At 41.5% G+C, this 16107-nt stretch overlaps 1 protein-coding gene across 3 annotated transcripts in view; it reads left to right on the top strand.

Moving 5' to 3' along the window:
- Window positions 1-16107, top strand: part of mypn (myopalladin) — a 37408-nt gene that overhangs the window by 4620 nt on the left and 16681 nt on the right. For 2 of the 3 annotated variants that reach the window (XM_054798876.1, XM_054798875.1), the window contains exons 3-10: window positions 8072-8247; window positions 8338-8389; window positions 8479-8896; window positions 8958-9023; window positions 9095-9236; window positions 13036-13059; window positions 13412-13528; window positions 13605-14328. In XM_054798876.1, coding sequence (XP_054654851.1) covers window positions 8072-8247; window positions 8338-8389; window positions 8479-8896; window positions 8958-9023; window positions 9095-9236; window positions 13036-13059; window positions 13412-13528; window positions 13605-14328 — 1719 coding nt within the window. The remainder of the gene's footprint in view (window positions 1-8071; window positions 8248-8337; window positions 8390-8478; window positions 8897-8957; window positions 9024-9094; window positions 9237-13035; window positions 13060-13411; window positions 13529-13604; window positions 14329-16107) is intronic. The other variant, XM_054798878.1, reaches the window with a different exon arrangement.

Here is a 16107-nt window from a genome sequence, read left to right as displayed (position 1 = left end):
AAATGAACTAAAATACAAATATAAGGTATTCACAAGACACATTCAAAGACTTTGTGAGGATATGTTATATTCTACACTGGTCACTAGGTGTCAGTAATATTACTGTAATGCAGTAATGCAGGGAATTTGTCATACTCAGCATGCAATTTGATTCTTGAATACCTTTGCATGCTTCACTGCTCTCCATTTTGTTGCATTTCGCTGGTTTCGGTTTGGGGTTCAGTCTGTACAGTACAGATGAATACATAAATATGATCAGTGTCTCACTATTATGTCAAATCACAGGGGCGCAAAAACATTTCTGTCCCCAAGTGGGGCATAACAGAAGATAACTGAGAACCACTGCTGTGATGTTTAGTGAGACACACAAGCACCAGACTTGAGCGCAGGAACAACAGGCTTTCATTGCAGGTTTGAATGAGTTACCAATGGGCACAATAATCCTTAACACGAGCCACTGTTGCAGCCATAACCCACACCAAGCTAAAACTCAACTCTCAACCTCCGATATCACTTGCTGCTCACACCACCGGAACACATTTACAGTAACACACACGAGGAAAAGTCTTATTTATGTTTTAAATTGCTTATTTTCTGTGATTATGTCTACTTGGTTGGGCAATACGAGTGTAAAGGTGACTATAGAGGTTTTATTTCATGTTTGGAGGACTTTAGGACTGTATTTAGTAAGGTCATAAACAGGTTTTCTATGCTCGACCTACGAAAACGTTCCATTTATAAATAAGGAATCCTTCACTTATCACGGTCGGGTCTGGATCCAATTAACCGCATTAAATGAGGGATCACTGTATTTTTCCCAAATGGTAATTCGTCAAGTTTGATTTGACTTTAGATATTTGGGGAGATTTATATTTGGGGAGATATATGTTAAGTGTAAAAACATTAAAAGAACAAGAAATGATTGTGAAATGATTGTTTTGATAGGAGAAAACACATACGTAGTATTTACAGCATGACCGCAGGCCACTCATTGTCAGAAGTGCAAGTGTGTTTTTTTTTCCTGACAAAGTCAAAGTAGACTTTTGGTCAGAAAATGTAGCCTGTGCAACACGTGACAGACTGATTTTGTAGGTAGAAAAGTGAAGATGTGGCAGGCAGGACATGAATGAAGCAGAGGTGTGACAAGAGAGGGGGCATGGCCTTGTTAGTCTACGGAGCATTGTTGAGGCACTAACATATACTTGTGCAGGGAGAATGCAAGCGCTCTGCCATTTTTAGACCGGACTGGCACTGTGAGCTGTAGTCGCGTCTGATAATGGAACCCACTGAGCTCTTGGCAGTCGTCTAAAGACACGCGGCTCTTTGGTAAGATGATTTATTTGCCTGCTCTTATGGTGGAAAACTTTACACCGCTTATTATTTAAATGCATCTTTTTGTTCACATATGAGAATTCTCCAAGCGTACTTTTCTTGTTCTATTGAGGTCACCGCTAACTTTATTAGATTGTTTCGGTTTCTTGTTTCTTTTTATGTTTTATTTTGAAGTTTGAAGTGCTCGGCTGTGTGTGTACATTAGAGTTTAGCAGAGTTCAGATTAGTGTTGTGCATATAGTCAGAATTGTCAGGCTCCAGAGGGAATCTCCTCCCTGGTGCTGGGCTGCAGAAGGAAAATAGCTCTGACAGGTGCAGTGAGAAGGCACCAACTATCCTCTTTACTAGTCATGCTTTTAATTTAGCCCCTTACTCATGACAAATGACTCTCTTGGAGCGCAACATCCCGCTGTCAGGCTATTCCCAGGAGGCCTGTAAAGGAAATCCAGGGTACCTTCACTGACAAATCATAAATGCACTTATTGGGTATGAATATTTGAATCAGGTGGGCTTGATGACAGCTACGGATGGGATTTACGGACATAAGATGTCACACCTCACCTCATTCCTGTTTGTTTATAGGCTGGATTTTTAGAAAGCATCAAGGACTCATCGACTCAAAATAGATGTTCTGAGAGGCCGCTGCTCATGTTGCTGCATGGTGCATTGGAAGGCAGTTAACGTTATACTTTTACAAAGAATAAATAGATTAAAACTACTAGACTGCTAGATACTACTCCTTAGAAGTGACTACCATGTGGTACAATGTGGTATATTTTATTTATACTACAGTATCCTCGGTTAGTCTCCACCGAACTACCTTTACTATATAAAAGTCTTCAATGGTAACTAGAGGCGCAACAATTCCTGGAATAATTTGAGTACCTCAACTCCAAAAAATGTTTTTTTTCTGCCTCGAGGAATCGCTTACGTCACCAACGAGCTTACGTCACCGCCGCGCTTTCGTCACCCACACAGAGAACGAAGAAGGAAGTGGGACGATTGAAGAGGCGAGAGAAAGCGACAAGGCAACAAAAGAGAAGGAAAACAAAATGTAAAAAACAGACAGAAAATGTTGCTAAACAGCAAGTTGAACACCGTGACGTGTATCCGCTGTAATGCAGCACTTGCATACCACAACAGCACACCTTATATGTTGCATCATCTCCTCCCAAATGGAGCGGAAGAGCCGAGACTAGGTTAAATTAATGTTGAGCAAATCAGTGAGGTTAAGCTTAATGTACTTTACTAACTAGTGATGTGTCGGCCGAGAACGAATCGGCTCTAAGAGGCTCTTTGAAATGAACGACAGGAGCCGGTTCGCATCGTTGGGAGCCAACTGGGAGCCAATTGCTTTTTCCCTCGTCTTTTTTTTCTATAAGGTGAATGTCATTGGTGAAGATGTGTGGCGGCGTCTCTGTGTCCACACTGAGCAGGGGGAGGGGCGGGGTTAAACACGCTGTGGTGCTCTTAAAGACGGTTCATTCATTCGTGAGAAATTTGCATGTAGAGGTTTGACCTATTTTGACCAAATTTGTCTATTGAGATGGGTCTTCGTTTTTGTATTTAATAATTTAAAATTATATTATACTTTTGTAGCTGCACATTGAGGTTTAAATAAATCAATTTCAACAGTAAATATTTGGTATCATGTATTTTTACATTAGTAATTAATTTTACACAAAACACATCATTTGGTAATACATTAATTTAAGATAACAAAAAAATCTGAGGAGCCACTTGGGAGCCGAAAGAGACGGCTCCCTTTAGTAAGCCGAGTCAAAAGAACCGGCTCTCTAAAAAGAACAGAAATTTCCATCACTATTACTAACATAACGTTAGCTGTGTGGAGGGCTAGCTTTCACTTAATTATGACTACTGTCTAATGTGTGGCAGTTTATTACGATGGCAACGTGACTTCATACAAGGTTTATTTCATTTGCAAAAACACGGCACTGTGAGTTAAGAAGAAGAAAGCATTTTAGCTCACTAATCAGTAGCTGCTCATTTCTAGCAGACAATACTGTGTAATGGAACAAGGAAGCGAGTGTCTCACTCCGTTGAGAGTAATGTGTTCCACCACAGAAGGTGCCTTCATTTTACTTTGAACACTACAAAAAGTCAATATCTTGTAAAGAATATTTGTCTTATTTTTAGTCAGCCTGTCTACGTTTAGGATTTATAAATGCACAGCCATCAACATCATGTAATATGTAATTTAGTCTTAGTAATGTCTTAGTAAAGTCATTATCATTTCTCTCCTTTTCCAGTAAATAGTTACAGTCTGGGATGCATAAATTCATCTACGTAAGCTCCATCATGTAGTCCATCAGACCCAAGAAAATACAGTTTATTCCTATGCACAATGTGAATTTAAGAAATAAAACGGTTGATTACCTAAGCAAAAATATGTTTTTTCCGTTTACTTGATTAATCGAAAACATTTTCAGTAGAATACTCAATTACTAAAATATTCAATAGCTGCAGCCCTAATGGTAACAATACGACTAACTTAACTATAATGTTGTTATGGGCTATTGGGACTGTTCCGCATACCGCAAAATACTTTTAAATTGCTATACTGTATAGAAAATAATATAAATATTATATTAATATTTATGATTGATTTAATGTAATATAGTAATTATTTTATTATTATTATTATTATAAAAATAATATATTATACTATGATATCATAATTTTAATATTCCTATTTAAATATTATCAAATTAATATACATCTTAATGGCATACTGTACAATAATAAAAATATGAAATAAATGAATGAAAACAGTCGTAATCATATCAAACTTTATTTATAAAGCGCTTTTCCTGCATATAAAATGCAACACACAGTCCTTTACAGAGTTAAAAACAATGCCCCTGACAACCCCCTCCCCCACACCCCAAGCACACACACACACACTCACGCACATACAAATGCAGGCACAATTGCCCATAATAAGAACAGAACTCCTTACTTTTATCCCTGTGGTTGGAAATTTTGGTGGAAGGACCAGAATTTCCCTTATTTTCTGCAAGATTTCCCCTGTTTTCAAATGCAAATGTTGACAGGTGTATTATATCCGTCTCTCCTCTCGCTCAGCTTTTTATGATGTACATTTTCACTTTCATGCTGATGGCTTTCCTTTTCTTTGGCGCACTGTCAATTGGGCGCCATAACGAAGTGCAAAAAGTTAACTAATAAGTAGAGATGCTCAGTATTGGCTTTCTTAGCGCTATCCAATATCATCAAGCACTTCATTACAGACACCGATATCAACCGATACCGATATCAGCAGCAAAGCTTCTCTCAGACTAATGTCATGTAACTCATTCTGCTTCTTCTACTGGATGCATTACACAAATAAACACTATTTGACAAATACTGCAAATTCACCCCCCCTCCCCCCTGTTTTGAGGCACCCGCAATTTTTTTTGCCTGATTCTGATGTATGTCCATAGGGACATGCATCTGACATGCATCTGAATTATGGCCGCGTGGTGGACGCATATGCCAGAATGCAACCAAGACACATGCTATTCCTGAACCCACCCCATAATTTACATTGGACATTGAACGTGTGCTGTACATGGCTATTCAGGTGGAAGTGCAAAATAAAGGTTCTGGCATCATGACTATAAGGAAAACTGTTGTCTATTCTCAATGAAAATTAACCAGACAAGCGATCCCCAGTGACATAAAATTATACTCAAATCCTCGGAATTTACAGCTGCTTCAAATTGGAAAATATTTCAGGAAATTGAGCTAAAATGGGTTTCTCCTAGTACCGGTAATTTTATAAATAGAATGTTTTGGCTTAAACGATATATTCCAAGGATAAAAATAACAACAAACTCTTGAAATTAAGGAAATTAATTAAAATTGGCCTCAGATATCACCAGATTGCAGGAAATGAGGTCTAATTTTAAAAATTTTTCTGGGGGAGGGCCCCCTGAACCCCCACTCCATTTCCAGCGCCTCGGCGTACGACTGAGGTTTTCCCAGGTCAGTTGAGAGACATAATCTCTCCAACGTGTCCTGGGTCTTCCCCGAGGCCTCCTACTGGTCAGACGTGACCTTCAACTTCCCCAGGGAGGTGTCTTGACCAGATGGCCGAGCCAACTCATCTGGCTCCTCTCAAGCCTGTCCACACAGGAATGTTCCTTTTTTTTTTTTTTGGCGGGTTGAAAAAAATTAATGTCCACACTTCCTAGATGGAAATGAATCACTGGGTGAAAACAATGTAATACACAAGGGACACCTACGTGTGGCGCTGTAAACAGACAGACAGGCGGAACCACGTGACACACCAAACTATAGAAGAAGAAAGAACGCATGCCCATAAATCTGTTGTTGTCTTCCGGTTTTCAAGGCTCATCTAGACTTGTGACGAAGTGGAATTACTTCTATTTTGGAGAAAACACAACAAAACATCCGGAAAATGTCGGGGGGGGGGCGGGCTAGCGGTTCTACTCTGACTTTCTCCTGGATAAAACTGCTTCACACCTTATCTAGGGTCAGGTGACATAATATGACACTAAATGACAAAATAAAACCTTATTTGACCTTTTTCAAGTGTATGACGATAGATAATGCTTCTTTCATTACAAAGATATTACAACCCATGTCACTGATGCATGAAGTGTCCAAAGAACGCAATTTATTGTGCACGGTTCCATGTTAAGGGTATGCTGAGACAATGTCGAAACTGGCAAAGCTCACTGGTGTCTTTTACAAGCAAAAGGGAAAGGGCTCGCTTATTGAAATGTTTATATGTACGTGTAACTCAGCCAAAAATGCTCTCAGGGACACACTGCCTGGCTGCAGCTTTGTAGAAACACTGGCAGAAAGTTGACATAAAGAAAATAGTCTGAGGGGAATCACTGAAATAAAATCAGGTCACACACAGTCCCTGACAGTATATGCAGATTTATCTGCGTTAGGCAGTATGAATATGTAAGCAATGAAACCACGGCACAAAATTGCTTACTTGAAAGTGTCTTAATCTGGTTACTAGCTGACGGTTTTGATAGAGCCAAACCGCACTATTCAGTCTACAGGTATTAAATAAAAAACATGAATGCATGCGGCAGCATGACGAAAATGTGATCCCGGGTTCGAATCCCAGCTTGGACTTGGGTAGGCGGAGTGAACTGTCAGGAGGGAGTGAGAGGCAGGGAGGACTTTCAATATTAGTGCAGACCTGCCAACATGTATGAATTTGTTGTACTCAGGATTCAATTTGACTCTTGAATGCGCTTGTATGCTTCACTGCTCTCCATTTTGTTGCATTCCGCTGGTTTCCGTTTAGAGTTCAGTCTGTACTGTACAGATAAAAAAATAGATATCATTACTTTCTCAGTAGTATTTCAAATCAAGGGAGCGCAAAATAATCTCTGTCCCCCAATGGGGGCATTACAGAAAATAACTGCAAACCACTGGGTTAACTGGAGATGCTAAACTGTCCATAGGTGTGAATGGTTGTTTGTCTACATGTGCCCTGTGATTGAATTCGTGAGCTGGCATTGGCTCCATCTCACCAGGACCTCGAAGTGGTGCAAGATGAATGAATGAATGCATGCCTGCATACAACAATTCACTCTATCACGGTTTTTCAAAAATATATCAATTAATGAATCTTGCTATTTCATGGCTGAATACAACCTGTTATCAGTATTTACAGATCTTTTGCCTAAATTAAACATTTTCAAGCATAAAAATGGCTAAATTAACGAAAATACAAATGTAAGGCATTCAGAAGACGCATTCAAAGACGTTGTGATGATGTGTAGTAGTCTACACTGGTCACTAGGTGTCAGTAATGTTACTGTAATGTTCGGTGAAACACACAAGCACCAGACTTGATCACCGGAACAACAGGCTTTTATTGCAGGTTTAAATTATGTCACAACAGACGCAATAATCCGTAATCCACGCTAAGATAAAAGTCAACTCTGAACCCCGCTCCCCCACTCAGTTCCCCTAGGGAACACATTTCTGTTGGGTTATGCATATGTAACGGTGACAATATAAACCACATTTAGGAGGTTGTGAACAGGTTTTATATGCTCTAACTATGAAAATATTATATATATATATATATATATATATATATATATATATATATATATATATATATATATATACATATATATATACATATATATATATATATATATACAGTATATATATATATATATATATATATATATATATATATATACCGTATATATATATATATATATATGAATATGGAATCCTACTTGAAGGCAATTCACTTATGACGCTATCCAAGGTTCTATTGTATTGAATGAAAAACTAGCCTGACCGAAATTCAGTCATATCACAAAGATTGGGAAAGTCTAAGCCGAAGTGTTATATAGCAGCTACAATACGTATGTTGCAGTGGGGGTTTGCAGATAGGTTTTAAAAAATGTAACTGTATCCAGTAGGTCCGTGCTTTTCGTAGGGGTTACTGTGTTGGACCACCAGCGAATGGTAAAAAATGCAAGTAACTGAGACGCCCATAAAATTTTTTAATTTTTTTGGCTCCTCCTCCCTCCAAATCTTCCTCCTAGCTTAACACTGTTCTCCTCCAATTTCGGATCAACTTTTGCAATAAGAGTAAAGTAATTATTGGATTCGATTCAGCTCCAGAACACTCCCCTTTTCTCTTTCAATTGCCATTGTTCACTCGTGCCGATGTTTCCAAAATTGTGACTTTGCTGAGTTGCAGGTGGTTCTGTGAGGGCAAGGAGTTGGAGAACAGCCCTGACATTCAGGTCATCACCAATGGCGAGCTTCACTCTCTGATCATCACAGAGGCTTTTGAGGAAGACACCGGACGTTACTCCTGCTTTGCATCCAACTTCTACGGGACCGACTCAACATCAGCTGAGATCTACATTGAAGGTGCTTCTTGGGACTATTAATTTTCTTTCATCGCGCATACTGTACTGTAGTGATCGTGTAAAATCCTAAAATGCACACATGATTCTGCAGGTGCATCTTCTTCAGACTCTGAGGGGGAACAGCACTTTGAAAATGTAGCCCAGTAAGTTCTCCTACTGCCACTATTTGCATCTACAAAGTACACATGAGTGGTAATAGCAACCTATTCTTTACACTATTTGATTTGAAAAGCCTGGAGAGGAAACAACCCAAGTCCACTGTGTCATCAAGCCAAAGCTCCACAGAAGTTCCAGAGTCTTTAGCAAATCAAACCATAGCAACTGAGGAGCCACTGAAGGAACTCAGCACTTTATCTGTCCCAGTCCCGGTTCAGACAACAACCACCTCGCCTCCGGGCCCAGAGAGTCCTCAAGCGCTTGCAGCCTCCACAGCTCATCCAGAAGAGAGTGAAACAACAATATCACCCGTGCAAGTGTTTGCTACGTCACCACCAGCAGACCTCACAGAGGGTCTGCTGCTGTCAGGGGCTACGTCTCTCACGTCCACAACACAGCCAGGGCAGACCGCGGAATCGCCACAGCCTTTCAACCCTGTCCTCTCATCTGTGCTGCCGTCCCACGCCGCCCCAACGCAAGCATCCCAACCTGAGGTAGGACTGATTAATTTGATATTTTTCTCCTCCAAACATTTGCTTTTTTCTGTGCTTCCAGAGTCAAACTTCCAGCCTGCAAGGCTTGAACGGGCAACCTATCATGGCTGCTCCTGTTTTCACAAAGGTGGGTACAGTCTGAATAGGACTATTGTGTGTGTTTGTTGTCAAGGACATGTTTTGTCCTCACCCCACTAGAGGCTGCAGGACCTGGTGGCATCAGAAGGGCAGCTGGTGGTGCTAGAGTGCCGTGTGAAGGGAGTGCCATCCCCTCACGTGGACTGGTACAAAGAGACAAAAATCATTGAGGACTCTGCTGACTTTAGGATCCTACAGAAAAGTAAGCGTGGACTACACACAGTCCAAGATTGATTGCTAGTATGTTTTTTTTTTTTATTATATTATATCATATAATACTAGGTACCATTCTACAATAAGGGTACCTTTCTGAAGAATCACTTAAACGTTTAATTATTTTCTCCTTCATGAATGCTTAGTATACATTACAAAAAGGTTAGATATAAATGATCCAGGCTTATGGTATCCTCATTATTACTATTGTCTGTGTAGACTGCAATTAGAGGTGAAAACAACATGAAAACCAGAGAGCTAACTGTAGGTAAAAATGCAAAAAGCAATTTGTGAATCTTTTATCTTTTATGAATTATAATTTTAATTGTATTTTCATAGTTGTTTTTTATTCTTACTTTATTATTCAATTTATTCCTCTCCCTTTATTGTATACAGTAGTTATCCACTTTTTACGGGGGTTACATTCTAAGACCATCGCGAATGGCAAAAATGGTTGAGTAATTGATACGCCCATAAAAATGTCTATATTTGACACACGACTTGCTCCTCCCCTTCTAAACCCTCCTGCTAGCATGATGTTGACGTTCTCCTCTGATTTTGGATCAACATTTGCAATAAGAGTGACTCTTGGCAATTATTAGATTCCATTCAGCTCCCTGCAATTGGCTGGCGACCAGTTCTGGGTGTACCCCGCCTCTCGCCCGAAGTCAGCTGGGATAGGCTCAAGCATGCCCCCGCAACCCTAATGAGGATAAGCGGCATAGAAAAGGGATGGATGGATGGATTCAGCTCCAGAAACCTCCCCTGTCATTCTTCAATATGCCCCACACACTTATAAAACGCAATGAAAGTATAAAATGTAAAGGTAGTCACCACTAATGTATGTTAATGTAATATGATCCATAAACAGATGGACTCGCATTCACGGTATAGAAGTTATATATAACTTTCACTGTTGTGGCTCACAGTAACTATGGTGCGGTCAAGGACCGCCAAACAAAGTGTGAAACTCAACACTGTACATTTTACCTGTATTATCATGTATTTATAAACGATCACCAGCGTAGGGTTGATATGATGAAGGGATACACCGATCCACATTTGCTGTACCTTATACCCGTATTTATAAATTATTTATTGGTTATAATATATCAATTATTAATTGGCTGTCTGCAAGATAAGGCCTATTTTGGGAAAAAAACAATTCTAAATATTTTTTGGACCAAAAATCATTAACTTTTCAGGGCCGTGAATGCTGAATCGTGAAAGTGCAGGCCTCCACTGTACTGCATACAGTGTTGCTGGCGTAATTTCCCTGAGGGTGCACGTCCAATGGATCAATTAAGATCTATTCAATCTAATGTAATCTTATTATAGAACAGAAGAGAAAAACTATTGTTAAAACTGTTGTAAGCTATTGTCCAAATAGTTTTTAATGTCATTAAGTAACTATCGACAGTATATATATTTATAAAGTGGTATCTCATAAGGATACATGAGCAAACTACAGTAACTACAGTAATCCCTTGCTACTATTTTGCGGCTTCACTCCATCACGTTTTTTCAAAAATATATTAATAAATAAATCGTGCTGTTTTGTGGTTGAATGCAGCCTCGTATTAGTTCAACGATATGTGTATTACAGCAAGTTGTACAGATTTTTTTTTGCCTAAATTAAGCATTTTCAAACATAAAAAGGGCTGAATGAACTAAAATACAAATAGAAGGCATTCAGAAAACCGATTCATAGACATTGTGACGATATGTAGTATTCTACACTGGACACTAGGTGTCAGTAATGTTACTGTAATGCTCGGTGAGACACACAAGCACCAGACTTGATCGCCGGAACAACAGGCTTTTATTGCAGGCTTGAATGATCTCACAACAGGCATAATAATTCCTATAACATCTATGATAATAAAATCTCTAATAAGAACAATGGGCCTCATTCACGAAACGTTCTTACGCACAAATCTGTTCTTAAAGCCTTCTTACGAAGATTTTTGGCATTCATGAAACGTGTTCTTAACTCACAGTTCTTAGATCTAAGAACAAATTCTACGAACGCTCAGGAGGACTCTTACGCACAAGAAAAGCTTGCACTTTCAATGCGCAATCACCCTCATGATGGATTTTGCAACCTGATCCCAAAAAATGTAGTGCAAATAGAATATCCCAACAATTATTTATCATCAAAACAACTAAAATATACTCCATGGATAAATATATATTCAAATCCCAATTCATCAAAAAAAAAAAGTACCTGGCTGGACGTGCGCTGCGCAGAGAGAGAATGTAAAGGGACCATTAGATTTATTTGCTGAAAGCCACGAATATTTGATGTCCTGCTTCAGGCTTCAGGCTTCCCTCTCTGTTCTTGCAGGTGTGCAGGATCATCAGAATAACATCGCAATGAAACGTGGTGTGCCTATTGCGCACTAGCACCCCCAGATAACGACATGTGCCCCCAGCCAAGTCTTGAGCCAGAGCACGGGGCTGCTGTATTAATTAGGCAGCGTCTAATCAAATGTAACCACAGAAAAAATACATTGTCACACACAAACTATGTATTTTGACTTTATTTTTCCATCATGATTGTGTAAATATTTTCTAGAGTTTCCGAAATGGTTTGGTTTCTGATTGATGGCCCGCCTCCCGTTTCCTCCAGATCCCTCCGGTGCAGTCCAATCTTTTTTTTTTTTGTCTATTTTAAGTCAAAACACTTCTTTTTAACCTCTGCGGTGGTGCGTTTCTCCGTGGAAACGGCATTTATGTTTCCTGCAATGGTGCTCCATGCCGACTCTTTTTGGATGGCCTGATGACCGGTGGATACACGTGAAAATAAGGTGGTCTTGTGTTCGCTCACTCCTTTTAAAAGCACCTCTATTTCAGTAGAATTGAAGTTTTTCTTTCGTTTGTTGTCCAGCTGCTCCTCAGTCTTGCCCTTGCGCGTTGCCATCTCCGCCTCCAGCTGCCCGTTGCGCACGGCACATTTTTTACCTTGTATGGGAAATAATAGGCGGTGACCTATGCAAATTAGGGCTCACATGCACGGGCATCGCAGTTGGCATTCATCAACCTAAGAACACCGGTGCGAACGATTATCCCTACTTAAGAACGTGTCGTGAATGCGGCGCAGTTTCCAACCCGCGCCTTCTTAAGTACACTTATTAAGAAGACTTTTAAGAAGATTTTCGTGAATGAGGCCCATTGTTGGTTAAAAAGGCTATTGTTGCTGCTGTGACCCATGCCAAGCTAAAACTCAACTCTGAACCCCCCACGTCACTTCCTGTCCACCCACTATTGTGCTCTCCCAGCAGCAGAACACATTTAGAGCAACACAAGTCTTAACTATGTTATATGTTATGTATAAATGGCTTATTTTATGTTATTTTATGTTATGTAACATGATAACTACATGATAACTACAGTAACTAACAACTATCCTAACTACGAAAATATTGTATTTATCAATAATGAGTCTTTATTCACTTATCACTTATTACTTAAAATTCATTTATCGCGATTGGGTCTGGAACCAATTTACCGCAATAAACGAGGGAATACTGTATACTAAATTTACCTTTTGTTCAACATTATTCGATTTCTTTGATGATTGGCTGCTCTGAGCTCCAGAATTTGGTTCCTTGGCCTATAATGTTAATAAATTAAAGAATAAACAAAATAAAAAATAAATTACATACAAATTCCTCATTTACTGTATCACCAAAATGATGCAAGTTCATGTTTTGATGACCTTCACTTTTCAGGACACCTAAAAAAAAATGTCAGTTGTTATAACGTTGATGCTTTTTCCACCCCAGAGCCCAGATCTCCAGCTGAATCAGGTAGGTATCGTGAAAAACATCAATGTTGTCTGTGTATGTGTGATTACGTGTGCATAAATACTGCTGTGAAGTGTTTAGTCCTCGGTTCAAGGCTTCTGCTCTTCTTCTGTACACAAGCCAGGGCTGCTTTCCTCTGCACCTTATAAGGTAGTCTCTCATCCTGTGTCAAACCACCATGGCAGATCCTTTCAACCTGCCATTTAGCTTCACATAGACTCAGCTTCACATACAAAGAAACTTTTCAATGGTACTTTTTGACCACAAGTAGTGCTTCTCCTCGGTTAGAACTCTCAACAGATCAGAAACTAACAAGAACAATTAGATGACACGAGTATCACTTTTGTTTCTCAAGAGGAAATATGTACGTTGGTCATCGCTGAAGTCTTTCCTGAGGATTCAGGGATGTTTACTTGCACGGCAAGCAACACGTATGGAATAGCATCCAGTACTGCAGCACTAAAGATCAAAGGTAACATTTGTGTTTTACATTTTACTCTCATATCAATACAATGAACGTACAGTACACCTCATGTCACCTCTTCCAGGCAATGGTGGTAACAACCATGCAATTCGGCCTTTTTGCACTTTAACTGTGGAGCCCAGTCGAGTCCAAGAACCCTCTGTATCAGATCTCACCTCTCCTCCTGTAAAACCTCACACAGACATTATGTTGACCAATACCATCAAGCCCCACTCCAGCACCATACGCCTGGATCCATTAGTCAATAGCAGCTTACGTCTGGATCCTTTAAACACCAGCACGCTTCGTCTGCACCCCAACAGTTCCAGCATGCTGCGTCCGGACCCCTTATGTATCAGCCAGCCCGGCTTGGACCCCAGCAGCCTTCCCGGTGGCCCCAGCCTCAACACTCGCAGTTTTAGCATCCCTAACTTAGACCCGTTCAGCCTCCACCAGGACCCTCCGGAGAGCCCGGGACAACTGCCTCCACACCCTAAACCCTTCACTTCACAGGAAGTGTCCGGACCACCTCCCGACGCAAGCCCCAATATCAAGGCGACCCCAAACAGTGATGGAACTTCTGTTACGTTACCCCTCCCAGATCCACCTCCAAACTCCTGCCTGAAGTCAGGCGTCCTGACAAACCACAAAGACTCACGCTCTAGCTCCAGAGTCGGTCTGCGTGTGCATTTCAAACTGCCTGAGGATGAGGATGATGAGCAAACTGACACATTCGCGCCACCTGATGAAGACACATCTGATGACTTGGTCAACAAAGGACCACCGCCAGTGCTGGCAAAACCCAAACTGTAAGTAGACCGGATATATGACATTGTTTTTCTGTTGCGTTTAGACCTGCAACAATTCATGGATGAATCATCCAATTAGTCATCCATGAAAGCAGACCTATTATCTTTGTGTTTTAGGCAAAACAAGATATTCACACATATCAGCTTTGGAAAACATTTCTTTTATTTGCCTCTTTTCTGATATGTTTTGGACCAAACCAAATTAGATCAGATTCAGTTCCAGAACTCTCCCCTTCTCCCTTCAATTACCATTGTTCACTCGTGACGCAACGCAGGTTCTGTCAGGCGTGGTGGGAGCCACGACAGGAATCAGGATCCCAATGCAGACAACCAGAGTCAAAAATAGTAACAAAAATACTTTAATACGAAACAGAAAGAGTCCACAAGGTAAAAGTACAACTAAGGAAAATCCACTAACGGTTAACCAACGAAAAACACTGACAGCAAAAGGCTGTCAGGAACAAAAACCAAAGTACAAACAAAAAACACTGTAGGCAAACCTGACAGGAGATATCTTGGATACAAGGCTGAATGAACAAGCAGGTAAGGGAGCCAGAATGCAGGGTAAGGAACAAGAAGCCGGGCTAAGCGGGAGCAAGGAACAGGAGGTCAGGGAGTCAAGGAGTACAATCTGGCACTGGTAGATTGTTTGGCTGCAGCTTAAGAAGGGAGGAGGTAATGAGCTGCAGGTGTGTGTGATTAGGTCTGGGTCATGTTCAGGGATGTGCTGCAACACAAAAACAGCAGAGGGCAGCAGAGCAGAATGCAGAACATGACAGTATGTCCCCCCCTCATAAGACGCCTCCTGGCGGCTTACCTGGCTTGTTAGGGTGGAGATGGTGGAAGTCGCTTATGAGTGACGGGTCCAAGATAAGGGAGCGGGAGACCCAAGAACGCTCCTCAGGGCCGTAACCCTCCCAGTCGACCAGGTACTGGAATCCTCTGCCCCTCCTTCGGGAGTCCAAGATAGCCTTCACCGTGTATGCTGGATGGCCATCGATCAGGCGCGGCGGAGGAGGCGACTCGGCCGGGGGGCACAGGTGACTGGAGGACACAGGTTTGAGGCAGGAGACGTGGAATACCGGGTGTACTTTGAGTGCTGGAGGTAGTTTAAGTCTGACGGCGGAGGGACTGATGATGGAGTCAATTAGGTATGGTCCCACAAATCTGGGTGCAAGCTTCCGGCTGGTTCCGGCCAGTGGTAAGTCCCTGGATGACAACCAGACTTCCTGACCGACCTGGTAGACGGGTGCCGGAATTCTGTGGCGGTCGGCCAGGCGTCGATTGCGCTCCGCCGTGCGGTTCAGTGCAGCTACCGTCTCTCGCCAAACTCTTCGGGCGCGGCGAAGGTGGATCTGGACCGATGGTACTGACACTTCCGCCTCCTGAGACGGAAAAAGAGGAGGCTGGTATCCATTGGCGACTTTAAAGGGTGACATACCTGTGGCCGAGCTGACAAGGGTGTTATGCGCGTACTCCACCCAGGGGAGGTGGATGGACCAGGATGACGGGTGTCGGTGGCAGACGCATCGTAAGGCAGCCTCGAGGTCCTGGTTGGCCCGCTCTGTCTGGCCGTTTGTCTGTGGATGGTGACCAGATGATAAGCTCACTGATGCCCCGAGCATCTTGCAGAAGGACTTCCAGACCTTGGAAGTGAATTGGGGCCCTCTGTCGGAAACAATGTTGATTGGGATTCCGTGGATGCGGAAGACATGTCTCACCAAGAGTCGCGCTGTGTCCAGTGAAGTAGGTAGTCCAGGTAACGCTATGAAATGTGCC

This window comes from Dunckerocampus dactyliophorus, chromosome 14 (genome assembly GCF_027744805.1).
Source record: "Dunckerocampus dactyliophorus isolate RoL2022-P2 chromosome 14, RoL_Ddac_1.1, whole genome shotgun sequence".
In the NCBI taxonomy this organism is placed as follows: Eukaryota; Metazoa; Chordata; class Actinopteri; order Syngnathiformes; family Syngnathidae; genus Dunckerocampus; species Dunckerocampus dactyliophorus.
Note: the sequence above shows the minus strand (reverse complement) of the source record. Positions and strands in the feature narration are given on the sequence as shown.